Source organism: Tursiops truncatus, chromosome 4 (assembly GCF_011762595.2).
Source record: "Tursiops truncatus isolate mTurTru1 chromosome 4, mTurTru1.mat.Y, whole genome shotgun sequence".
NCBI classification, from domain to species: Eukaryota; Metazoa; Chordata; class Mammalia; order Artiodactyla; family Delphinidae; genus Tursiops; species Tursiops truncatus.
Window position 1 is genome coordinate 74,532,157 of NC_047037.1, and position 25,751 is coordinate 74,557,907.

Genomic DNA, 25,751 nt, shown 5'->3' on the forward strand with positions numbered 1-25,751 from the left:
ATTCCATTTTTCCCCTTTAAACGGAAAAGCGAATTTACTTTTTCAGTTACGTTTAACCAGCATTTATCGGACACTCATTACACGCCAGGCACTATACAAGGCAAAAATGATTAATATGTGGTTCTTGAGTTTAAGTGGCTTAAAAGCCAGTGTGGAAAGCAAACATGGACTCAGATACAGTGTTAGCAGAACTTGGCATATGACGTGATTAAAATCACAACTCAACAAAGAAATCTATCAAGATAAAGGTCAGTGTGGTAATCAAGGTAGCAGCCTCTCTTGATGGTGTGAAGAGAGGGAAGAGCAGAGAAGGCTTCCCAAAGGAGGTGACACCTGACTTGACCCTGACTCAGGTAGGAATTAGCCAGGTGAAAGAGTGAGATGTGGGCTCCAGGCAAGGGGAAGATCAAAGGGGCAGAACCGTGGGGCAGCCCAGTGTGTAGAGGGCTCTGAAAGCACCACTTCTGTGCTTCTGGACCTGATGTGAGGAGAATATGTGGCTGGGGAGGTAGAAGGGACCATGGAGAGCCCTGGACACAGGCTTTAGGAAACCTGGACCATATACTGCGGGCAGCAAGATGTCAGTGGAGGGTTGTAAGCTGAGCAGTGAAATGTGATGTGAGCTTTGAGAGGAGCATGGGATGTGGACTGGCAGGGAGAGATGGAGCAGTAAGAATGGTTAGGAGGCTGTAATCCTGGGGAGCAAGAGTGAGAACCTGGAAACCCGGATGTGGGGAGTGACAGTGGAGTCTGTGAAGTGGGCAGAGCAAGAGTTGCTAGGAAGGGACTGAGGACTCCCAACTGTTTGGGGAGGGAGGGTGAGAAAGAGAGAGGGAAGACAGCCAGGTATCTGGCATGGCGCCCTGGATCCTTGTAAGAGAAGGTGCCTCCAAGGTACCACCTCAAGAGGAGGGCAAGAAGCTGGGGTAGGGGAGGAGAGACCGCAGGTTCCGTTTCAGATGCTGGGTTTGCGAGGCGTAGGAGACCTTCAGGTGGAGGTGTCCTGTGGGCAGTTAGAGTTTTGTCTGGAGGTCAGGAGAGGGACACCAAGGCTATGACAACCCATGGTTAAGTACAAGCACATCACCTTCCCAAGGCAAATGGGCATAAAATGGGATTGAATCTGGAGATGATTCTCCCTTTTGAATTACCCAGATCACTTCCGGCTACCTACACAGATAAAGGGCAAAAGTATCATCCTTCACTTGCAAGGGTCAGCAGATGCTCCAGGCTGGGGGTGCCTGAGGAGGCTGGGCAGGATCGGTGGCGTGCGCCACCCCGGGTCCACCAGCCACAGCCAACCCCACACCGCAGGCACGCGGTCAGCGCTTTTTAAAATTACTATTAAGGACAAGAGGGGAAGAAGACAAGTGCCCCAGGAGTCTAAAGGAACTTCACTGTGTAATTTTTGTTCTTTTAAATTCTGCCTCTCAACCCCATTTAAAAATAATCCCTCCTCTCTTTTCCTTGTTGACCAAAGAATCAATAAAATCAATGAAAATCTGAAATGCCTGAAGTCCTTGGAACTTAGGATGAAAAGTGCTCACTCATACTTTCTTGTCTATCCCAGTGGCCTAGAGTGACCTTCCCTGTATTTTCTGTTAAATGAGTATTTAGATATGCTAATAAACAGAGAGTTATATGCTAGCATCAGAATGATTAGATTGCCTGGCGCCAGGTCCCTGCCGGACTACAGAGCAAGGAGAGCCGAACACGGGCCACTTAAGGAGAAAAGCAATAACAACAGTGAGTTAAAAGGCAGGCGAGAGCGAAGAGTGCTGGAGGAACCGCACGCCTCATTGAATGGGCTTCTCACACAATGAGGTCTGCACCCAGGCCACTGCGCCCCATCTGCCTTCCATACTGGAGCACACGAGCTGTCTCTGGGGGCTGCGCATTCTGGGAAAGTTCAGCTATGCCGGAGGCTAGAGGCAGTGCTCCAAGGAGGTGACACTCATCTCAGGCACCTAGGGACCAGACAGTCGATGTGATATCAGGAACCACGGTCTCTCCAACATGGCTGTTTCCTAGGGACAGCCTCAAGTCTTCTCTGGACCTGAATCTGCTGCCTAATTGTATATAATACTCACTTTTGTGAGCCTGGTTGCCTGCAAGGGTCACCAGCATTTCTGCTGCATTCACTACAGCTGGCGGCAGAGAGAGAACGTGTGTGTGCGCACACGCGTGTAAGCACCCATGTGCGTGTGCAGTTAAGTGGGATAAGGACTAGGCTGGTTCTGGGCCTGGCTCTGTCACTAATTATCCATGAGACTGTGGGCAAGTCTCTTCTTTTCTGGGCTTCTCTTCATTTCCAAGGGATAAGCAGTGCCCAGAATGGAGGTAAGCATCCTGGTTTACAATCGGCTCAATTTGGAAACTTACGGAGTGTATTTTTTTCCATTCAAAATAAAAATTAGTTTTACTGAGTCTCCTGGGTCAGAATGCTTATTCATTGCTACAGCTTAACATTTCTAACTTTTGAATACAAAGAATGACTGTAAGAAAACTGGCATTGTTCCTAATAGCCAGAGAAATGCAGCTTCTTAGTCTCAGCCTTGACATCTATCCGTCCAGTGCTTTAGGGTTCAAAATGTCCACTCACAAGCATCATCTCACTGCCTCCAGCAGGCCCACTTTACGGATGGAAAACAGGTTCAGAAAAGTGAAGCCCCCCCCAGTGGGCTTCATTCATGCCACCCAAGGCACATTCACTGAGTGTCTGTTGATCCAGGCTCTTGGGACACTGCCCTGCCTCCTGCATGTGACTGTAGGAACTCCTCTGCCCAGGCTCCACAGAGCAGTTGCCCCTCAAAAGGCAGCCACCAGGGCACTGTGGGGCTCCAGCGGTGGGAGGATGCTGCTCCTCACATGCGGCCATTCAGCGGCCAGTACCCGGCCCCCTCGTCTCTGCCTCCCACCTGCCCCCTCAGTGCCTGGGGATGGCTGATTCAAATAGCTCCACTTCTCTCAATAAATACTTAGTGAATGAAAGAAATGCATGAGGGAGTTGGTCACAGGCTCTGGGGTTGCTAATCTCCAGACAAGCTGACCCTTTCTAAACTAGGACATTTTATGATTTGATCTATTTGAATTGGGCTTTCTGGAAGACACCTGACCTAGACACTGGAACAAAAATCTAAAGAAAAAAAACCCCCCAAAACTAAAGAAAATGTCTCCACAGTGGTTTCAAACATTTTGAACTTTTTTTTTTTGAGAAGATACAAATGGTAGATTCAACAAAATGTAATAAAACAACAAAATTCCTCCAGGAGGAAAGTTCATGTCTAAATAATGAAATTTTATCTCTTTGTTTGGAAACCAACATAGTTTTGTCTCATTAAGAAGATAGATGTTACATGTAAGCTACTTGGGGTTTTTTTTTTCCACGTTTTGCAAAGTAATGTTTTTATGCTGGCTTAAACTCAGTGAAAATATACAAATCTAGTTCTTAATATATAATAAATGATAAATGAATCTATTTAAATGCAAATTAGGAAAATAAACAGAAACCTTTTCTCCTTTTCTTTTAAATATGGGGATAGCTAAAAGGTTATTACTGTTCTGTTTTTAATAAAGCATAAACTATTTCATAGAGCAAGGATATTAAATAAGGATCTTGGTCTTATTTTCCTTCATTTGCCAAATTTAGCAACAGCATCTGATTTAGAGTTTTAACTTTCAAACTACCTTACCACCTAGTGTTAGTGTTTTATACTGTCTGTAATTTAGATTACACTGGTTTTAATTTGCTCATTTTCAGGTTTGGTGACTTGATTGAGAGGACAGAAGACAACCAATGGATTTTCTTTCCTAAATATGCACATTCCAGTATCACCTGTTGTCCCCTGTTAACCCTGCTTGGACACTGCAGCGACCCATCCATAAAAGCCTGTGCCCTAAAGAATACTAACAACCTCCTTGCCAGAGAACCTTGCTACATCTGAAAACTTGCTGTGCAGTCAACTCCAAAATAAAATGTTATGTGTGTTACAGTGCAAAGAACAGAGGCTTCAAATCAGGAGACTTGGGTTCTAGTGCAGATCTGCTTTATAAACTTGGACAAGTTAGGTTAATGGTCTAAATCTCAGTTTCCTTACCTTGAAATGGGGATAAAAATTTATACTATTTCAACCTTAGCATAATAGTGAGATTCAAATAAGACAACAGTTTCATGCTTCGGTAGATAGATTTTTAAATATACATAGTGAGCATATTCTACTGCACATAGTTCCCTAATGTTTTGTTTTAGAGCACAAAACAGATGAAAGGCGTGGATTTAAAACTGCACTGTGTTCATTTTGCAAAATCACCATGGGCTCATGGAAATCCCATCTGCAGCTCGTACGCAAACATCCACAGCCCATCCCTCCCGGACACGCACTCCCAGTGCCACCACAGGGCACTGCACAGACCAGGGATACCCATGCATCCTCCCACTGCCCCCACCCTGACACACACTCAGGGCCCTGTGGTGCCTTTGCCCACACAGGACTCAGAGCCCCGTACACTCTCTCAGGGTCATGCCTGAGGGCACTGTCCCCTCCTGCCCTCCCTGTGTAGCCTAACCAGGGATCTCACCCCCTCCTGCCTTGCTTCCAAACTCCCCCTTCCCCATCCTCTCTGCCACTCCCCAACCCTTTCACTATTAGAGATTCAATCACTTTGGCTCTTAAGAGTTTTTTTACTTAGGAGAGACTCCTACTAAAATGTATTATTCCTGCAACCCCTCCTGGAATTAATTTATCCAGGATACAGAAACAGCCTATTAAGAAAGCGAGGCACTTTGTGAGCACGACCCAGGGATGAGATCCTAGAATGGGGTGGCAGAGGAGCCCTATGCCAAGAGAGAGAGGGCCTAAAGCGAGAAGTGGGTGGGAATTAAGGGCAAATCTCCCCACCTGACAACTCTGGCTGACCCCGGCACATGTCCTCAGGCAAACAGGGCAACACACAGACCCCATGTGTGTGTTCTGGCCTACGACCCTTAAGACCCTTCAACTTTGTTTTCAATTATCCACTAACCTAGGATTGAGCTCTCCTGCTTTTCCAAAGCGGGGTAGAGAAAGAAAAAATAAAGGAACACAAAATTTGGATCTAGTTTCTAGGTTCCTAGAATTCCTTACAGAAGGGAGTTTGACATCTCTCCTCTTCTGTCTCCTGCAAGGCCTGCAGGCCATAGGGAGTCCGAGGTTCTGGGAGGCCGTCCTTACACTGGTGTCTATAGACAGGGGAGGTGGTTGGGACTTGTGCCTGATGGACAGTTAATAAATATCTACTGAGGGAGAGAAGGTGTTCCGGGCCCTGCCTGTTTTCCTTTAGGCTTTTGGAATGTCAGCTGGCATTCTTGTATATATGGTATAAGAGAGAAGCCATTTTTATCTTTCATCATAAATCCAGCTGCTCTCAGAGGATGGCTCAGCCTGGTTACCTGGAGACCCCAGCACTGTGGCCTCAGGAATCAGCCAGGGCACCAAACAATTTCACCGGCCAGGCTGTGTCTCTGACCTGTAGACATTCTATTGATCCCCTAGCATATTTCTTACCCACTCCATGCCCAAATTCCCTAATTCCCAGATCTCAGATCTAACATCCTAACAGGCTGCTCACATCTAGAACTGCCCCAGTTTCTCTATAAAACAGGCAAATGTCCCTATTTGCTCCCACTGTGAGCAAGGAAATAACAGAACCTTTTCCCCTTCTGCATATGCTAATCTGAACTTCAGTTAACACCCCAGTTCTGTTTCCCTGGAAACAGAGAAAGATAGTGTGTGCCAACATGTTACTAAGTCATGCTGCCAGTGGTAAAAACACCCCCGATTGGTAAACTGTATCTGATTAGAAGGACTATCAATAAACTATAAATAACTGATGGGGACAGCGTTCCTTGATCTTCCCTGAAGGGGGTGACTCTTGTGACTGGTGTGTCCATTGCAGGAACCCTGGAAGCTGTGCCAACAGAGGATACTGGCTTCTGTGGGGCATGGGTTGTTGAGCCATGGGAGCTTCTGCCGCTGCCCACCATGGATCTTGTCTCCTTGCCCCTGAGCTGGATTGTTGCAAGGACTGTCCTGCTGGGAAACCACAGCTTCCATCTTATACTGTCCTGACTGGATCAGCGCCAAGGGTGGCCCATAGCAGTCTTTCAGTCTGAATGCTTAGTAGAACCTAAGAAGACTCCTTGGTAGGTGTGGCATCCATATTGCAGAGTCAAACTCTGTGTATATAGTCTCTCCTTGTCTTCCATTTCTCCATTCTCCTTTCTCGTTTTCACCTTCTCTCAATAATAGCAGTAATGATAATGGTGACAACAATAATAATAGCAACTAACATTTGCTGAATGCTCACTCTGTGCCAGGCACTATTCTAAGCATTTAACATATTGAACTCACTTCATCCTCTCAATAACCTCCTAATTATCTCCCCAACGTTAACCCCCAATATTATCATCTCCATTTTACAGACTGAGAAACTAAGGCACGGAGAGGCCCAAAGCCACAAAGCTAATGAGCGGCAGAGCTGAGATTCAAACCCAGGAGGCCTAGTTCCAGCGCTGATGCTCTTAACCCTGCAGCTCCACCTTCCAAAATGCTCAGAGCTTCATTCTGTCTACCCTTCCCATCATCAGCAAACTTTCAGAAGTGCATTCTGCCCGCCCCTGCTGTTTTTGTTTTCCCTCCATCCACTTCCTCTTTAACTCCTTGTAACACCTTCTACCTTTACTGCTTTCCTAAGTCTGCACCCACAGTGAAAAATAATTGCCTCCTTTCTGAGGTCTTGACCCTTCCCTCGGTCTCTCATCAGAATCTGATGCACTCCCTTCCGAAACTCAGCCGTCTCTGGCCTTCTACACCAGGTCATTTTCAGGGGCAGGCCACCCGGCTGCAGACGTGATGAGCATCCCCCTCCTGCTTTCACAAGTCGCTACTGAACACTAAATTCTTCCAGGAGAACCAGTGCTTTCACCCACTCACACTCTCTCCCTTGACATACCATGTCTAGTCTCAGCACAACAAAAACAATAGGAACGCTCTAATTTCAAAAGCTCACCAATCCTTCAGTTCCACACTGATTTGTTAAACTTGCCTCCCACTTCTCTGGCTGCCCCTTCGTGGCTTTCTTTCCTGTCCCTCACACCCTTACAGACACAGTCAACCCTTAGCCCTCAGCCCCTCTGCCTTTTATTCGTCAGCTCTGTCCATTTGAAAATCCATCTAGGCTCACAATTTCAACCACACAGACAGTATTTCCTGTTTCATGCGCCAGGCCCTGTGCTAAGTACCTCCACAGACTATCTCATTAGCCTTTATAATAATGCAGAAAAAGGGTATTGTTAATTCAGCTTTCAACGTAGTGAAAACTCAGTACAAAGAGCTGAAGTAAATTGCCCGAGATCATACAGCCTGTAAGTGATGAAGATAAATTTAGAATCTAGTGTCCATCTGAACCTAATTTCCTCTGCTCCAGGGTGTTCTCTAACCCTAACTTCCCCAATAACTGACAAGAATAAATATGTGCCTGGCTCTGCACAGTGAGACTTACACATGTTATCTTAAGCCCCATAGCAGCCCTAGGAGATAGTGGATAGCATCATCACCACCTTTGTCTAGTTGAAGAAACAGATTCAGAGAGATCAAATAACTTGGTCAAGGTCACACAGTCAGGGTGCATATTAAAGACTCAAATCTAAGTCTATATGACTCCAAAGTCCATGCTTTTTTTTTTTTTTTTTAAACATCTTTATTGGGGTATAATTGCTTTACAATGGTGTGTTAGTTTCTGGTTTATAACAAAGTGAATCAGTTATATATATACATATGTTCCCGTATCTCTTCCCTCTTGCGTCTCCCTCCCTCGCACCCTCCCTATCCCACCCCTCCAGGCGGTCACAAAGCACCAAGCTGATCTCCCTGTGCCATGCGGCTGCTTCCCACTAGCTATCTACCTTACGTTTGGTAGTGTATATATGTCCATGCCTCACCAAAATCCATGCTTTTAAACCACTATCAAATTGTCTCCCAAATGCACACCTAAATTGCAGATTATTCCTAGTCACATGGTGCCCATGGATTCAATGTGAATATCCCCTTGCTGTTCCAGTAGCATCTAAAACTATTCTGCCTGTTCTATGAAAACCCTTACCTTCTCTTGACACCCCACGTCTTTACCCCGCCCCCCCCCCCGCCCATTTGTTCTCTTTCCTCAAATCACTCTGAAATATACGCGTCACTTTCCACTGCTACTGATACTCACCACTCAGCCCCTCCTGCCAAGATTACTGCAATTACTCCCTTACTGATCTCACTGAGTCTGTTTTATTCCTTATACCCAGCAATCTGCCCCCACCAGGTTCACTGCTCTAATACACTGCTTTCACCCTGTCATTCCCTCAGTCCAAAAAAAAAAAAAAACCCCACAAAATTATTGTTGCTATCTATTATCCATATTGCAAAATCCAATCTCCTTACTCTGGCATTCAAGGTGCCTCCCCTCCACCTTCAATTGGTCCACATCTGCCTTTCCCCCTATTCTTTTACACCCCTGTCCTACACCAAGCATCCTTTCCTGTCATATTCTATTCACTTCCATGCAAATACTCCACACCATGCTCATTGCTACCCCATGTTTGTGTTGACATCTTTCCTTCCATGAAATACTCCATATCCAAATTATTTCTACCCTTCAAAACACAACTGAAGTCTCACTTCCTCCAGATGTCTTCTTTGAGCAACTGAGTCCATACTGATTTCTCTTTCCTCCAAACTCACTGCTCAAGTATCTACCACAATAGTTCACAAACCTAGCCTTCATTCAGAACTACCTAAAGCGTTTTCTTAAAAAAAATATAGCTTCCTAGGCCCTACCCTTGAGATTCTGATTCAGTAGGAGTCCTGCAGGTAATTCTAATGCACTTTCATTTTTATTTAAACAGTTCATGTGGACTTACAGCCTGTTCTTAATGGGGTAGCTGGTATCGAACTTAACTCTACCACGTGTAAACTAGTTAAAAGCATTGGTCAACAACCAACATAGACCAATGATCCTTGAAGGAAGGGAAACATTCAATGTAAGCCCCATATCCACCTTGGCTTTCTCCCTGAGGGTATTTTCCAAACTGTGGAGCCCAGAAACAGGAGCTGGGCTGAGAGCAGCAGTCTTCATGGGTATAAAACACCAGGGATTAGACTTCAGGGCTGGTACGGTGGTTGCAATTACAGTGATAGGAAGTAAGAGAGAGGGAGCTAAGAAAAGGAGCCCTAAGAATCTTCACCGCAATTTCCTTCAGGTCCTCGGCCAAATCCTAAGCTGTGCATAGGCAAGGTGAGACTCCAGAAGGTCTAGTGGAGGACAGCTGTGGGAGGTGGAGAGCTGAGCAGAAACGTCAGAGGCTACACAGTGCTGAGGAAATGTTAGGAGTTCTAAATCAAACAGTGTAAAGAGACTTTGGTGAACACTCTGGACACTCAGTTGGGACCCCAGAAAGACCAGACTGTAAGAGTAAGACCCATATCCTAAGAATAAGGGCTATACCCTAGGATTAAAGAAAAGATGGAAGTAGATGCGTCATAGCAAGCCCTAAACCAAGGCTCAAGAGGATCACGATCTGCAGTTTAACTGCAGCCCAGAACAAAACTCAACAATAGTTAGAGAAGGATAACCTAATCAGGAGTCTGTACAGTACATCACCTATAATAGCCAGTAAATTATGCAACATATGAAGCAGAGAAAAGTGACTAAGAATAAAAAAAATTAAACAGTCAATAGAAACAGATCCAGAGATGATCAGGCTATAATTTGCAGGCAAAACTTTCAAAAGAATCATGATTAACATCTTAAAGAAAATAGGAGGGAAAGGGACAAAATGGATTAAAAGATGGAACACGGCAACAGAGTCCAGTGTTCTGTTTCTTGTAGCCAAAAGAATTCTGATATAAATAGTCACATGCCCATGATGCTCAGTACAATATTTTATTCACTTACTGAACGCCCACTGTATTCCAGACATTGGATTAGAGACTGATGATAAAAGATCAAGGTCAGAGTCTAGTGAGGGAGACAAATGTATTCAACAGTCTGTCAACTTTAAGTGTGACAAGTACTATGAAACGTTGTAAAGCAACTATACTCCAATAAAGATGTTAAAAAAAAAAAAAGTGTATATGATGGGCTGATAGCAGATAAAGACCTGCTTCAACTTGTTAGAGGTAGAGACGGGGAGAAGCACGATGACTCCCAGAAGGTCACAACAGCTGAATAATACTTGAAAGACAACAGGATTTAGTCAGGTGAAAAAGGTGTAGACGGGAAGGGCATCTGAATGAGAGGAAACAGCTTGAAAAACAGCATGGGATGTGAGCAGGTACCAAGAGCTCTAGAGCAGGATGTGAGAGGGAGTGAGAAGGGATGATGAAGGCAGGGAGGGGCCTAGGTTGAAAGGCAAAGGTCGAAAGGCAGAACTGGGCCTTTATTCAGTGGTAGTGAGGAAACACTGAAGGAAAGCCATAAGGTCAAATTAGCCTTTAACCCTGAACTGGGTGTCTACACTGAGGCCCCCAGATACAGTCATTTATCTCATTGCGAAGAGGAGTCCAAGTCAGCCCTGATCTCACAAAACAAAATCAACTAGCACATTATAGGCTTCTTACCAACTGAGGGTTCTTGCCTTCCCACCCCACTCCCTCCGCCCTTCTCTTCCCCCTCTCCTCCTTTTTCTTAAAAACCCTTCAATGTCTGGGTCAAAGAAGATAAATACAAAGGAGGAGATAGAGATAACATATGGAGGTGGCCAGCACAACGCATGACACGTGGTAGGCGCTGAATACATGCTAGCTCCTTCCCACTTCCCCTGGATTCAGACAGGATAAGCCGGCAGTCACAAAAAGAAGCTGCTTTTGGATTAGAGAAACTCGGGCTGCAACTCTTCATGCTCAAATCACACACTGTCCTTGAAAACGAGCAGACTCCTGTTAGGCCTCAAAAGGCCACTGTCCTCGGGCTTGCCCTCCTCGTGCTGAGTGTTGCAATGAAAAGTCTCACCAAGCCTATTCAGACTTTGAATAATGTTTTTTCTTTTTCTTTGCATTTGATTTCCAGTCTGCTTGCTTGGATGGACTAAATTTCCTGCAGCCCTGGCAACACACACGCTACCCCACTGTGGGGAAGGAATGGTCATCCAGGAGCCAGCGAGTCAAGCAGACGAGAAACAGAACCAAGCAAGCCAGGAGTCAGCCCAGGCAGCCCGGGGATATTGACTCTGCGTGGCCGAATTCCTTCCATCTGAACCGCAGATGATGATAAAATAGTTTCAGGAACAGCATGAGGGAATGTTCACTCACTTCCCAAAATGTAAAATTGAAGAGGTCAAACCTGATTTAATTCAAACTGAGAAAACAGTGCCCAACTTTAACCCAGAGCTACATTTAGGCATAAACTGAGCTCTGGCCCTTGTAAACTGAGCTCTGGCCCTTGGCAAGTTAATTTAGAGGAGCTAATGCTTGTTCCTGGCCTACAAGATACACTCAATAAATAGTAACTATTATTGTTACTGCAAAAATGGAGTGTCTGTCGGATGTTCTCACCCAGCCCTCCCACGTACCCTAAAATCAGCTGTGGCAATTACTTGCACATCTGGGGGAAAAAATTCCACATGGGCTAAGGAGGAGGTGGCCTTCCCTTCAGGAGTCCCTCTCTGAGAGGAGGGGCAGGTGCTATGCTGGAAGGGGTCTGTGCTAGGGGGGCTTGACCTTGAGCTGAGGAAGAGAGCCAGCAGTCCCCTTTTCCCTTCTCCCCTCTTCCTGCAGCAGTTTCAACAATGGGGCTCAGACAGGTGGGGGACCACGAGGGAGCCAGGCTCAGGCACGTCCAGGAAGAGTTGCTCAGTAGTGCTTCCAGCTTCCAGACCACACCTGGTGGAGCGTACCCCACAGGAGCTCAGGAAAGACTTAGGAATGAAGAGCCCAATCTTCAAAACCCTCAGTTTCTCTAACAATCTTCTTCAGAGGACTGAGGTAAATGCCTGTGCTTAGATAGAGTCACTGACCCTAAGAGTAGGGCAGAAACACAATAAACAGATAACTCTTGGTACTGTTTATGGTAACCTTCATCACCACTTCTCTGACTTTTCTGTGCCTTAAGATAAAATTAACATTTGAATTTAGTCTTTCATGCTTCTTCCAAAGTGTTGTTGGGCTTTCTTTCCACCTCTGTCCTGGGGTCATCATCCTAACACGAAGGCCTTGTGGTTCCCTTAGCTCTCCGCCTTGATGTCCAGTTGGTCACCTGGTCCCATTTTCTTTCGTTCAGACTATCTCCAGGGTTTGCCCCTCTCCTTTCCATTCCCACTGTCACCTCATCTGCCCACACTTGGATTAGTATAAAAGGGCCAGAACTGGTTTCCCTGCCTCCAGATCTCTCTCTCCATTGCAAGATGAAACTTGCTAACACCTCAGTTTTGAAGCAAGAGCACTGGAGTAACGTCTCTTGAAACGACTCAACAGTAGGTGGTGCTCTTGTGCCAGCCCAGAGCACTCACAAAACTGTTCCATCAGGCAGCCTAATGAGTACAGACTGTGCCACGGTCCACTCTTTATTTGGCACTGACTATGCGCCTCTGGGGAACACAGTTATCTAAGACGCTGGCCCTGACCTCCAGGAATATGCAATATAATTGGGTTGGAACAGGGCCAGTTTGAGGGGGATGGATAAAGACCGTGCATGGACAGAAGCCTGTAGGACAGAAAGACCACCTCCAGCAGGGAAGAGTGGGGAGAGTAGCTGGACCTTCAGCTAGGGTAGGGTTTCTTTCTTTCTTTTTCTTTCTATTTATTTATTTAGTTATTTATTTATTTATACTGTAGATTCTCATTAGTTATCTATTTTATACATAGTATCAATAGTGTATATATGTCAATCCCAATCTCCCAATTCATCCTGCGCCCCCCCTTGGTATCCATACATATGTTCTCTATGTCTGTGTCTATTTCTGCTTTGTAAATAACATAGTCTACACCAATTTTTTCAGATTCCACATATATGTGTTAACATACAATATTTGTTTTTCCCTTTCCTTCTTTCTTTCCTTCTTTCCTTCCTTCCTTCCTTCTTTCTTTCTTTCTTTTTGGCTGCATTGGGTCTTCGTTGCTGAGCACAGGCTTTCTCTAGCTGCGGCAAGCAGGGTCTACTCTTCCTTGTGGTGCGCAGGCTTTTCATTGCGGTGGTTTCTGTTGTTGCAGAGCATGGGCTCTAGGTGCGCAGGCTTCAGTAGTTGCAGCAGGCAGGCTCAGTAGTTGTGGCGCATGGACTTAGTTGCTCCGCGGCATGTGGGATCTTCCCGGACCAGGGATCGAACCTGTGTCCCCTGCATTGGCAGGTGGATTCTTAACCACTGCGCCACCAGGGAAGTCCCTGTTCTTCTCTTTCTAACTTACTTCATTCTGTATGATGGTCTCTAGGTCCATCTAGGGTAGGGTTTCAGTAGGCAGATGGGAGGGAGGTCGGTGTAAACATAGATGCGAGAAGATGAGCCTGTGCAAAGCACACAAGAGGATGTCCTGGGGTGGGGGCTGAATGCCCAAGTCCAGTCTCACTCTCCATTCTAGGTCCTTCTGGTTTGCACCTCCTTGGACACCTCGTGACAAGGGGTGCCCCAGGGAAATATTTAGGATAAGACAAGTGCCACTCTGAGGTGGGATCAGTCAGTCCACCTGTTTTGTGTGGAGGAAACCAACATTCTTTTTTCTTTATACCAAGAAAGGGCAAGAATCCAGCTTTCCTCTGGTCCCTGGTTACTCAGGGAGAGGTGTGACTAGATTTCTGACCCCTTCCTGTGACTCCAGGTAATCGACGTGGCATGGACATCACCCTCCTACACTCCTCCCCATGCAGCCTGAGCTCCAGCCATACTAGCCAGTAGATGTTTCCAGAACCCACCCTATACCCCTGAGGCTGCCATGCCTTTGTTCATCTTCTTCCCTGCACCCCAACCTGGCCTGAAGTTTTCCCCTTCTGTGGTTCCCACAGCAGTGATAGGTTCTTTGGCCAACTTTCCCCATGTAGCAGCTGTCTGTCAGTGCCCGCCCCTCCACTGCTCCAGTGTGGCAAGGCCCGACTCCACCTCATCTTCCAACTGCCCGTTCCCAGTACAGTGTCCGGCACTTATTTAATTGGCTTGTCTTCAGCAAGTGTTCTAAGATCATGCCAAGGGCACTCGCTTCTAATTTCCTTTTCCTTCTACTAGTTTCTCCAGGCACCAGGGCCCTATCTCACCTCCCTGCTCTGCTGCCACATACTGCCCACTGTCTGCTCCAGTACCCTTGCTGTGGACGACCCTGTACTCTCCGCCCTTCCTCCCAGGCCCTGCAACAAAAGCCTCCCCACGCCTCTCTTCCACTCCGGATCCCTTCTATCTACGTGGCCTAGCTCTAGGTGGTCTCTACAAACCTACCATCTGCTGAGCACCTACCGGCTCCCGGCATACTAGATGCTTTGTACACATCTTCTATAACCCATACGAGAATCCTAAGGCATGTATTAAAATCTACATTTTACAGCTAAAGAAACTGCTCAGAGAGGGTGAACTGGCCACAGAGAGTTAATCAGCTAGCGAGTGCCTACGGTGGGATTCAAACCCAAGTGTCTGTGATTGTAGAGGCAGTGCTCTTTCTAGAAGCCTTGGCTGGGTCTTCTGGCCTGTGCTCTCTGTCCTCAGTGGGAAGCTTGAGCCACACAAGGAACCAGCCAAGGAAGGAAGCAGGACCAGAAAAGGGAAGCAAAGCAAGCAGTTCTGACAGTGGATGCACCCTAGAAGGCTGGGGTGACACAGGCTGGAGGAGCTCAAGGGCGCGGAGAAGAGGGACCCAGACGGGAGAGGAAGCGGAAGAGGTGCAGCAGGGAGGACAGAAGGTGAAGAGAAGGAGGGAAAGGGGGTTCTTCAAAGTAAAATGCCTGGAAGAAATCTTGAAAAATTTCCCTACCCAAAACAGAGATGCATTTTGTTTTTCACTTTATAAATTGTACCTGAACGTCTTTCAATTCTTCAAAAAGGGTGCTTAAGACATTTCTCCCACTTCCCCTACTGGGGCAGAGCTGACATGTTTTGTTTTTTCTTCGACCACCTCCCCACTCTCTCCCCCGCCACACTAGACTCCCAACACTAATCCCTGCCCAGCAAGAAATAAAGACCTTGATATCCAACCGGGTTCTAACCACTGCAGTGGTTACTATTTCTTAGCCATCTTTTTCTTACAAGGATCAGGAATCACATCAATGCTGAACCTGATTTTCCTTACACTCGCCCACATTATTCCCCCATCCAGTGCTTGGGTTGGGTGCAGGTCAGCACCTAGCAGAGGACCTGACATAGAGCAGACGCTCAATGTCTGTGGACAAAGGAATGAATCAATGAATGTTTCTCTGTCACTTCTCCCTGTGCCTCATACAACTTCTCTGATCAGGATCCTTCTTTCCTAGCTCACTTAAGTTGCTGCAGACAGAATCAGGGTGACAACCTGGATTCTGGAAAGTACTGTAAACATAGTGTCCGTGTTCTCGGTTCCAAAGGGTCACTATGGGGTGCATAGTGCTATGGGGTCCACACATAAGTAGAAGCCACCTAACGACAATTCAGGCCCCTTCCGGCCCTCGTAAGGGACCTGGGAGGGAGCCAAGGCTGCCGTGCCCAGCGTTCCTGCCACTCCTTGCTCCGCTCTGCTCTCCACACCCACTTCTCATGCAGGCCTGGCGACTGCAGCAGACACGGGGGCTCAACACGCAGCAGAGGGAAGGAAGGAGAGGGAGAAAGGATGTAAGGAGGAGAAAAACAGCTTCGGGAAAAAACACGCACACATGCAGCCTGCAGAACATTGTGACTTGGATTATTTTTGGAATCTAATGTTTCTAATGTTCAAGGGGAGGAAATGAGAAAAAGCAAGTAGAGATTCCCAGGACCGGCAGGCTGGAAATAATACAGGACACTGTGTCCTCTGTTGGGCGGGACACAGACACACTTCCTCGCCCTGAGCCCAGTCAGCAGGGGGGTGGCGGGCAGTGGTTTAGGCCTCAGTAGGAGGAGGGACGCAGGAGCAAGGGGTACCGGGAGCCCTTCTCCAAAAACAGCAGGAAATTACAAACCACTCAGTAGACCTTGCCCCGAAGGTCGTAGTTCTTGGAAGCCTCCCTCCCTACACCGAGGGCTCAGGAAAAGGAATCACAGAGACTTGTCAGCACGCCCCCGAGAGGCCCAAAGTGTTTGCCCTCTTACCACAGCGTCAGTAAGGACACAGGTCAGGTGACCACTAGCCTCCACTCCACCCCAGCCCCTCTGGCCGCCGCCTCCCAGGTCGCTGGCATACGTACCCTTTCTCCTGCAGGGCCGGGGTAAGGTAAGGCTGTGTGCGTGCGTGTGTGTGTGTGCGTGTGCGTGTGCGTGTGTGCGTGTGTGTGTGTGTGTGTGTGTGTTGTGGGAGGGGAAGGAGCCCCAGCCTCAGAGCAGAGGGCCCACCTTTCCACTGCCTACCTGGCTCTATCCCAGGCACGCCTCCCAACCTCACCAAATCTCAGCTTTCCCATGTAAAATGATGCTCACATTCACGCCCTGCACAAAGTAGACGGGAGACCAAACGAGGAACCACTGACTGGGTGACTCTGGGTGGGTCTCTGCTCTGGGTCAAAGTTTTCTACGTAAAAGGAAGGGCTAGACCAGAAAATCTCTAAGGTCAGGGGTGTGAGAACGCTTTAAACACTGACATTCCAAAAACGATTTCGTATTATAACGACTACAATGGTGCTTCAGCTTGACAAATGACACCGCTGGCTCGAGGGGCGTGCGGCTTGGAGAGGGGGCCGAGAGAAGAGGCAGTGGGCCAAGTGCGGGGCAGGGAGGAGGGCAGTGCACTCCCTTCACACGGCCCCGCTGGTTCTTGTCACCCCAGGCAGAAGGAGACTTAGGGTCCTGCTTTGGGCCCTGGGGAGTGATCAGAGCTGTTTATACCTCAGAGGGAAAGGGCAGGAAACAGCAGTGGATACTCTGCCCAGTGACAGGGCATCCTGGCGATGTCCTAAATTGCTCATACGGTTAACAGGACACACACAGCAAACACAATAAGCACGTAACAGTGCAGGGCCCTGCTGCCTACCATGATGCTCTTCACCCCGTGGGCCCCATATTCATATTTTCTCAGGGTGACTAACATGAAAGTAACATTATTTTGTTCGCACAGACCTCCAAGGATATCGAAATGCACAGACATATTTCTTGGATGGACTGTAGGAGTGCTTCTGGCCTCAAGCTTGTAAGAGAATAAGACAAATATGTTCTTTGCTATAACGCACAGCAGGAGGTGAAAAGTGTCTTAGATGTAGCAGGTGATCACATCCCCCTGGGGAGAACTGCTTTCCTCTGTGGCTGCTTCAAGGACAGACACCGTTTTTCCAGAGAACTTTCCATGTGGCGGCTCTCCCAACCCTGACCCATCAGATATGATCCCAGTTTGACCTGCGTGCTCCTGTCTTTTGCCTCACCCAGGGGCACCACACAATCTAGTGATCTTGGGAGACCCCATGAACCGACATCGTGATTGCCAACTTCTGTCAAAACTCGATTCTTAACTTTATTCCATTAGGGATCACTGAAAATTATTTGGAGCAAGTTCATTTGGAAGGTAGCACGGATCACGCTCTGCGAGGTCTCAGCGGGGGGTGCCAGATGACTGAGGAGTAAATCAGGACTGAAACAGCACAGGGAGCAGGAGGGGAAGCCAAGGTCTAGGGAGCAGCGATGCTGGGCCAGGCAGGGGGACAGCACCTCCACCCACATCATCCCATCTAATTCTCCTAACAACCCTGGGCAGCAGCTTGGGCTTTTTTTTTTTTAAGCAGGAAAAGAACTCAACAGATTACGGTTCTATTTGCTGAGAAAAGTTTCTTATTTTCCATCATCCCCCAAGGCGACAACCCTGAAGAGAGAAGAGCCAACTGCAGATATACAGGGGAGAATGAATAGCAAAAAAGGCGAAAATTCCTCTAGAGCTGTTCAGCTGTAAAGGGGCTGAGACACCATGGAGTGTGGCAAGTCTCCAAGGAGAGGGAGAGGCAGGCACATTTGGCTTGGGGGGATGGGGGTCTTTATCGAACTCCTCTGGGGATTCTGATACACCCCCTTACAAGCCTATTCTCAACCACTACCAAGCCCCCACCACCATGACCACACGCACACGCTGCCACCCCACCTCCCCCACTGAGACACATTTTCACAGACAGAGAGGATTGACGTGAGAACAGTGCCCTGTGGAATCAGGAAAAAGTCGAAAGACACCGAGCTAGCCCAAACTCTTCCTCTTTGTTTTGTTGGGAACATAATTGGGGGTCAGAGGTTGAAGATGTGACTGCAGTCTCCCAAGTGGTAAGCGGCACCCCAGGACACATCCGAACCCCCATTCACACAGCTCCATTTCAGCACGGACATGGCACCTGTGGGTGTGAACAGACTTTCACCATGCAAGGATGAATATGCAGGAAGACATTTATAATTAGGTTCTCCACAAACGTATGGACACTAAGGGGGGAAAGCGGGGGACGGGGGGCGGGGGTGGTGGCGGTGGGATGAACTGGGAGATTGGGATTGACAGATATGCACTAATATGTATAAAACGGATAACTAATAAGAACCTGTGGTATAAAAAAATAATAAAACAAAATTAAAAAAATAAAATTAAAATAAAATTAGGTTCTCCAAAGGGAGCTTTCCCACAGGTGGCGTGGTGAGGACAGCCATCAAGGCCAGGGCCCTCTAAGCCAATGAGAGGTTCTCATCTGGGCAGGTACCTTGGTCACAGAGGAGGTGGGCACCTAGATAGCCTCCCAAGTGTGGTGCTAAAGATCTTGCCTTGGATGTGTGCCACATGAAACAAGCACAACATGCTGTATAAACTGATGATAAGCATAATTCCAGTACTGGAAACCCACTGGATAGCTGTGTTCATTCTTTCACAGGGGCTTCTCTTACAGGAAGTGGGACTATACTCTCTCTTTCCAGAGGGCTTTGGGCAAGATTAGAGGGACTCCCAGGTAAACACCAGTACAGCCTCCTTTATTCAGAAGCGAAGTAGACAAATGTTCCTCCATCAGTTAAGTCTAGTTATGCCCAGAGCCCTTCTAAGCACTTCTCCTTCCCTACAAAGACTGGAAGACTGTGGGCCTCCCCCAGTTAGAAGGCGGATGGTGCAGCAGCTTTGGTACCTTCTGATACTTATGATTGGCATTGGCACATAGATGGGCAGCAGGAGGTCACAACGGCCGGCATCAGGATGACAAGGCTGGGTTTCCTACAGCGCATGGGAGGTAAACTTTTACATCTCAAGGTCTCTTCCAGTTCTACCATCCTAAGATGTGCCCCAGGCACCCAGAAAGGGGGAGGAAGCTAGGGAAGACCCTCCACTGAGCAGCACCCATCCTTTCCTTTTCCAAGGGGACATCTACAACGAGTCTACTTAATGATGCTTAACACCATAAACTGCCCCCTAATGGGAAAGAGGCCTCCCTTCTCTCCTGTAATGGGATGTGACTGCAGGGCAGACACCTTCATCACACAGGGTCCACTGCAGCACTGGGGGCAACTGGCTGTGAAATGGAGCTGCAAAGAGAGCCATAATCTGCGCCTGACTAATGAGGAGGGACTGGCCTGCATTCTGTGAACACAGTGGAGGACAGGCCCATTAGTTACAGACCAGAGGGCACAGGGCACAGGGCCCAGGGCCCAGGCAGCGGTGCACATCTTCCAACAAAGTGCATTGTGCGTTACTTGAATCACCTCTGAATTACCCAGCCCTCCCACAAATCGCTCATTAAGGCTTCCTGTCATTCCTGAGCTGCAATATTCCCCTTCTCTGAAAACTCCCTAAGCACAGAGGCTGTGCCTAGGACAGCGAGGTGCACACAGCAGACATAAGTAATAATAAACAGGACTTGATGACAACGTGCTGCTCCAAGACAGAAACTCTGGCTCACTCATCTTTATCCAAGTGCCTTGTTTTGGGCTCATGACAGTTGCTCAGCAGAAGTTTATTAAATGAATGGGTGGCCTGCTTTATGAATTAGCTGCAAAACAGCATCCCTCCTCCCTAAATGTTTAATTGGGAGAGAGAAAGGCTCCTTCCCCGCCACCCCCAAGATGAGGGATGCATGCATAGGGTCATTGCGGAGGTCAGGGGAAGGTGGGGAGGGGTTGTTTCACTTCCCAAGGCCAGCTGGTAAATGGGGAGCACTGACCATTATTTAAGGCCTGGGAAAGAAGCTGTCACCCACAGGGCCAGAGGGGAGACGCTGTGCCCACCCCTTTACAAAAATAGAAGCTGGGTGATCATCAGACTCCTCCAATTGCCAAGAGCTTCCCAGATCTGGAATTAAAGGCCTCCGACAAGCCTCCCACCAGAGAGGAGGCTAAGACGTGGCTCATGCAGGAACTATTTCCTCAGGCCCTTGTTTAGATGAGGATATGCACACACAACTCTTACCCAAGCCACCACCCTCCTCACCCCCTTTCCAAAACACCAAATAAGTCAAGGGCTGAGGCACTTAGCTCTGCACAGATATTTTAAATTAATCTTGAAGCAATTTAAAAGGACTGTTTTCCTCCCCTGCCCCTCACCCAGCACATTTCTGTGGCAGCCGGGTCAAGCCTGAGCAGCATTTTCGCCACTGACTCAATACCGAAATATTCCTGGGCTGCCCTCTTCCCATCGGCCTTTTACTCCCTCTGTTTTGTTTTAGATATTCTCTCCCCCACCCCTCCCCCTCTACACACGCGCACGCACACACACACACGTGCACAAACACGCATGCACATACACGTCTTTTTAAGGTATGAGCACAGATCCTAACTTACAGTCCATGAGCAGCATTCAGGGATCATGGATTCGAACAGGGAAAAAATACGCCTTTATTTTTACTCACCTCTAACTAAAATAGAGCATCCTCTTCAATTATGAACAGAGGCAACCAACTTCATTAATGTTACCAATACTTGGGCCTCTGACATCAATAGAAACACACACATTCTCATATCATATCAGGGCTGTTTGTCCTGAAATGTCAGTTACGGTCATCACTACTTCAAAATTATGGTAGTTATAAGACTTCAAGTCCATCTTGTTGTTTAACATGTTCCTAAAGAAGTACATATGTTGCTATACTTAAAAATTTTAATAACTGTACTTCAAAAATTATTTTCCAAGCCTGTATGTTATTTTGTACATTTACAAATATTATTCTGAGAAGGGGTCCATAGGCTTCACCAGACCAAAGGGGTCCAGAGCACAGAAAGGTTAAGGGCCCCTGCTGTCGTATGAGAGTTAGAAGATGGGATCTGAGATTTTCCCTAGAGTCATCATGGGCCAGGGGACTCAGGGGCTAACCAGCAGCATTCAGTGGTAGCGTGAGGCAGACCCTAGGAGTGGTGGCATAGTAGGGTTATTGGATAAGAGCTTGGGTGGGCTTTGGAGACAGACAAATACTGGCTCTGTCCAACTGGCAGTGTGATCTTGGGCAAGTCGTTTCATCTCTCTGAGTTTCCATTTCCTCCACTGTGAATTAGGAATAATAATATACCACACAATTCTCACGAGCATGAATTGAGAGGATATATGTGTGGCAACAACTACTGCTTGGCTGGCTGGCACTTGGCTGACTCTAGGTCAGCCTTCCCTACCTTGGGGCTTCTGGGGCTAAGGTATGTTATGTTGTTTTGTTTTGTTTTGTTTTAGAGATTGGGCACTGTCTGTGCCCTACGTTGGCTTCCCATTTCCTGAACTTGAAGGATGCAGTGAAGCGCCTCAAACTCAGACACATCTAGGCAGACCTAAGTCCCCTACCTCCTCTTCTGTCCCGGCTCACTGAAACAGGCACTCAGGCCAGCATGCAAAGCAGATCTCCTGCCGCAGAGCAGAAGAGACCTCAAGTGAAAAAGAAATGTTCCAACATTGGTCACAGGAGCCAAAGTACCTGCCTCTGGGTCTGCAGAGCAGCTGGCTCCTGACCTGGTGTCTCTCCTAACTTGGATATGAGATGGGGATTCTGTAGTCCAAGTGCCCGCAACCCCAAATCCAGGCCAGGCCAGGGTCAGACCCAGGCTGCCCGGCCACTGGACAAACAGCCCTCAGGAAGCCCAGAGGAAACCTTGCAGCTCCTAAAGTTGTGCAAAAACTCCTTTACATGCATGTCTCTTCCAAACTCTGGCTTAAATGATGTTCAAAAGTTCTGTTGTAGAAAGGGGCCATGCACTCTTTTAAAATTATACCTATTGATTTTCATGTGATTATAAATGATAAGAGATTGGAAAGCACAGAAAATTTATGCAGAGAGATTAAAATCAAGCATAAGCCTTGCCCCTAGAAATCAAAACTATTAATATTGTGGCGAATTTCCTTCCAGCTATACTTCTGCTAGCACACTTACATAAACTGGGATCATAATTATATCATTTTATATCCCGATTTCATCACTTAAACTCCCTAGAGACATTTTCAATAGGGGCTCTTAAAAGACACAAAACCATTATATCAGACGCTGTCTGTAAAACTCACAGGTTACTGAGAGTCATGGTATTCCTACGAGTGGTATTGTGCATTTAAATGTGTTATTCTCAGAAAACTGGTAGGAGAGCCCCTTTCACTCTTCTTAAAGTGCATGTAACAGTAAACTCTCTTCTTTAGCTTGGAGAGCATCTAGAGAAGATACATTTGCAAAGAGGCACTGTATGGTATTTTCCTTTTTCACTTTCTCATATCTCCCTGATAAGGGGAAAGCTTTGAAAATTCACTGCTGGAAAAATATCTTGCTCGACAAAGTGTGCAGCAGCTGAGGGAAAACCTCCAGAAAGAAGTGGCATGGCAGGAAGAGAGCCCTGGACTGCAAATGGAAGACAGCTGGATTCCTGTGTCAAGTCTGCCATTGTGGCCCTGAGATCAAATAACACCCACCACCAGCCACCTCAAAGGACCAAAGGGCTGCGTAGACTAAATAAGACTGTATGCGAAAGTGCTTTGTCAATAGTCAAATACACTGCAGGGCAGTACCCGCTAAGTCATGTTGTTGTGGCTGGTAACAGCATTGTCACTCCTGTTGCTCAGCTGGCTTGAACTACGCATGGCACGCCCTGAGAGGGGCAGTGTCCAATAGTGCAAAAGCGTGGACTCTGCAGCCATGCTGCACCTCCTAGTTTGGCCGAGTTATTTAGCCTCTCAGTTTCTTCATCTGTAAAATGGGATGATGATAATACACCTACTTCATAGGACTCTTGCCAGATTAAAATAAGTTAATTTACACAAAGTGCACAGAACAATCCCTGGCACATAATAAACACTCCACAAGAGGAGCTTTAAAATGCTGGACTAGCAGTCTCCGTCATTCTCCCTAGAAAGCTACGTATGCCCCCCACCCCAGCCCTGCTCAGGTTTGGCCAGCACCCTCCTACCTTTTCAGCATCCTGCTCGAAGAGCCGCAGCTGGAAGCACTGGTCCAGTTTGAGCTTGCGCACGTGCCACATCTGGTGCAGGTGCTGCCGGGTGGAGTGCAGCTTGTCCAGGAGGCTGGTGATCTTGGGCACCAGGCTCTGGAAGTCGGCGCTGCCCGGGATGCAGTTGCGCCCTGAGAAGCCGTCGCTGCAGCGGATGCACTGCAGCAGCCGCTGCCCCTCCCGGTCCAGCTCCTCCACAGGGGCCTTGAGCACCTTCTTCTTGAGCTGTGTGTGCTCGTCGATGAGCCGCCGCGAGCCCTCCACGTCCACGGGGAACTCCTTGCGGGCCAGCATCTCCTGCAGGTCCTCGAGGCGCGACAGCAGATGCACGGCACTGTTGAAGAACTCCTCCAGGGAGAGCCGCAGCTCGATCCACTCCTCGTGGTTATAGTCCAGGGAGCCGTCAAACTCCTCTGTCAGCTGGGAGGGGTCCACCAGCTTCGTGAGGCCCTCCACGGACACCATGCTCGTCTGGATGGGCAGACACAGAGAGGGAGACTCAGTGATGCTGCGGCAAGTCAGGGGAAGACCCCAGGGCAGCCGTAGGCAGAAGAGAGAAAGTCAAGGGGAAAGGCCAAGATAAGTCCATATAATAATGACCACAGCCTGCCTGGGAAAGGGCAAATGGGAGAGCAGGCAGCCCCCTGGTCAGCTAAGATTGGCAGTTTCAAAAGACCGGCTTACTGGTTCAAAGAGCCTCTCCGCCTGCTCACCATTTGCCATTGAAGGGAAGACTGCCTTTATGTTCCTACTGCTCTCATCTTCCTCCTTCCCATCCCCAAGTCTGCCACAACACGGCTCAGGATGCTAGAATCAGAAGCTGGAAGAACAGACTGAATCTAATTTTAGGGGGTCTAGTTCTCAATAGCTTTAAAACCTAGGATATCCTCATGGTTGGATTAAGCAGTGTGGGTCAGTCTTGGGCTGCAAGGGTCTCAGAGGTGATCTTCCTGCCTCTTCCCACAAGCAGATGCCCTTCTCTGATGCAGTGAACAAACAGGGCTCGGGGGACAGGGAGTCTCTCTCTCTTGGAGAGCAGAGTGGAGAATGTTTGTCTCCAGGACACAGAGCAGCAAATGACGGCACAGGCAACCACCCCGACGTACCAAGAAAGATTGTTTCTTTCCTACAGGATTTCTCGATTCTCTCTGCTGGAGAAGGAGAGGCTACTAGAGAAATATCTGGATTCGGGGTCCAGCCCTACACTTACTAATTGTGTGAACCGGGCAAACTAAGTTCGCAGAGCCGTTGTTTCGTCCTCTGTCTAATGGAGGTAATAATGCTTTTCTCCTCGGGCTGTGCTGGAATTAAACCTGACGGTGTGTAAAGCGCCGAGGGCACCAGCATGGAGCACGTGCTCAGCCCCTGTGAGCGCTCATCAGGACGATCTGAGGGCTGCATCCTTACTGGAACCCTTAAAAGCAGTTCGTCTCCCTCTGTCTTGCTGCTCTCCGGGCATCGCCTCCTCTTCTCCCCTTTTCCTTCTATCTCCTTCCAAAGGCACAGGAAGGAGCTGCCTGTGTCTGAAACAGGGGTTCTCAAACTCATCAGAGTCCCTTGGGGAGTTTAAAAAAACACTGACGCTCAAGCCCCACCCCTAGAAACTCTGATTTAGTTGGCCTGGACTGGAGCTTGGGCAGGGGTGATTTTAAACGCTCCTAATGTGCAACCAGTGGCACAAGCCTCTGCTGATCCAGATCCCTGCAACTCAAAATGCAGCCCTCAAACCAGCAACATGGGCACCACCTGGGAGCCTGTTAGAAATGCAGGATCTCAGGCCCCACCTAGACCTTCTGGGTCAGGATCTGTATTTAACAAGATCCCCAGGAGAATCTGCGCATTAAACCCTGAAAAGCCCTGTGTTACAGCCCTTTCCCCTTTGAATTTGGCTCAAAGTTGACCACTTCCAGGAAGTCTCCCATGATGATTCACTAACTATTCATTAAGTATCTGCCATTGAACAAGCCTGGACTCTCATCTCTGTAGCACCTACCATCTCGGTCTGCACTAAGTACTGCATCTGCTCTTTATAAAACACTACGTCATAAATATTCTTCTGAGTTGGAAGCCCCCACCTCTGTCTCCTGCTCTTCTTGTTTAGGAGGCAAAGACAAGCGTGCTCAATTTGGGGTGAAGGAGGTGCAGGGAGATGGGAAATACTGGGCAGCTAGGCTGAAGCAAAAGTTTCAAGACTTGGAAAGATTGTTTCCAGTCGCTTCAGCTAATAAATTTATAGGCCTGTTGTCAC

The 25,751-nt window shown here is 47.8% G+C and overlaps 1 protein-coding gene across 19 annotated transcripts in view; it reads right to left on the minus strand.

Moving 5' to 3' along the window:
- Window positions 1-25,751, minus strand: part of KALRN (kalirin RhoGEF kinase) — a 645,891-nt gene that overhangs the window by 402,979 nt on the left and 217,161 nt on the right. For all 19 annotated transcript variants that reach the window (XM_033855735.2, XM_073804132.1, XM_073804131.1 and 16 more), the window contains one exon: window positions 23,462-23,974. In XM_033855735.2, the coding sequence (XP_033711626.1) occupies window positions 23,462-23,974 (513 nt within the window). The remainder of the gene's footprint in view (window positions 1-23,461; window positions 23,975-25,751) is intronic.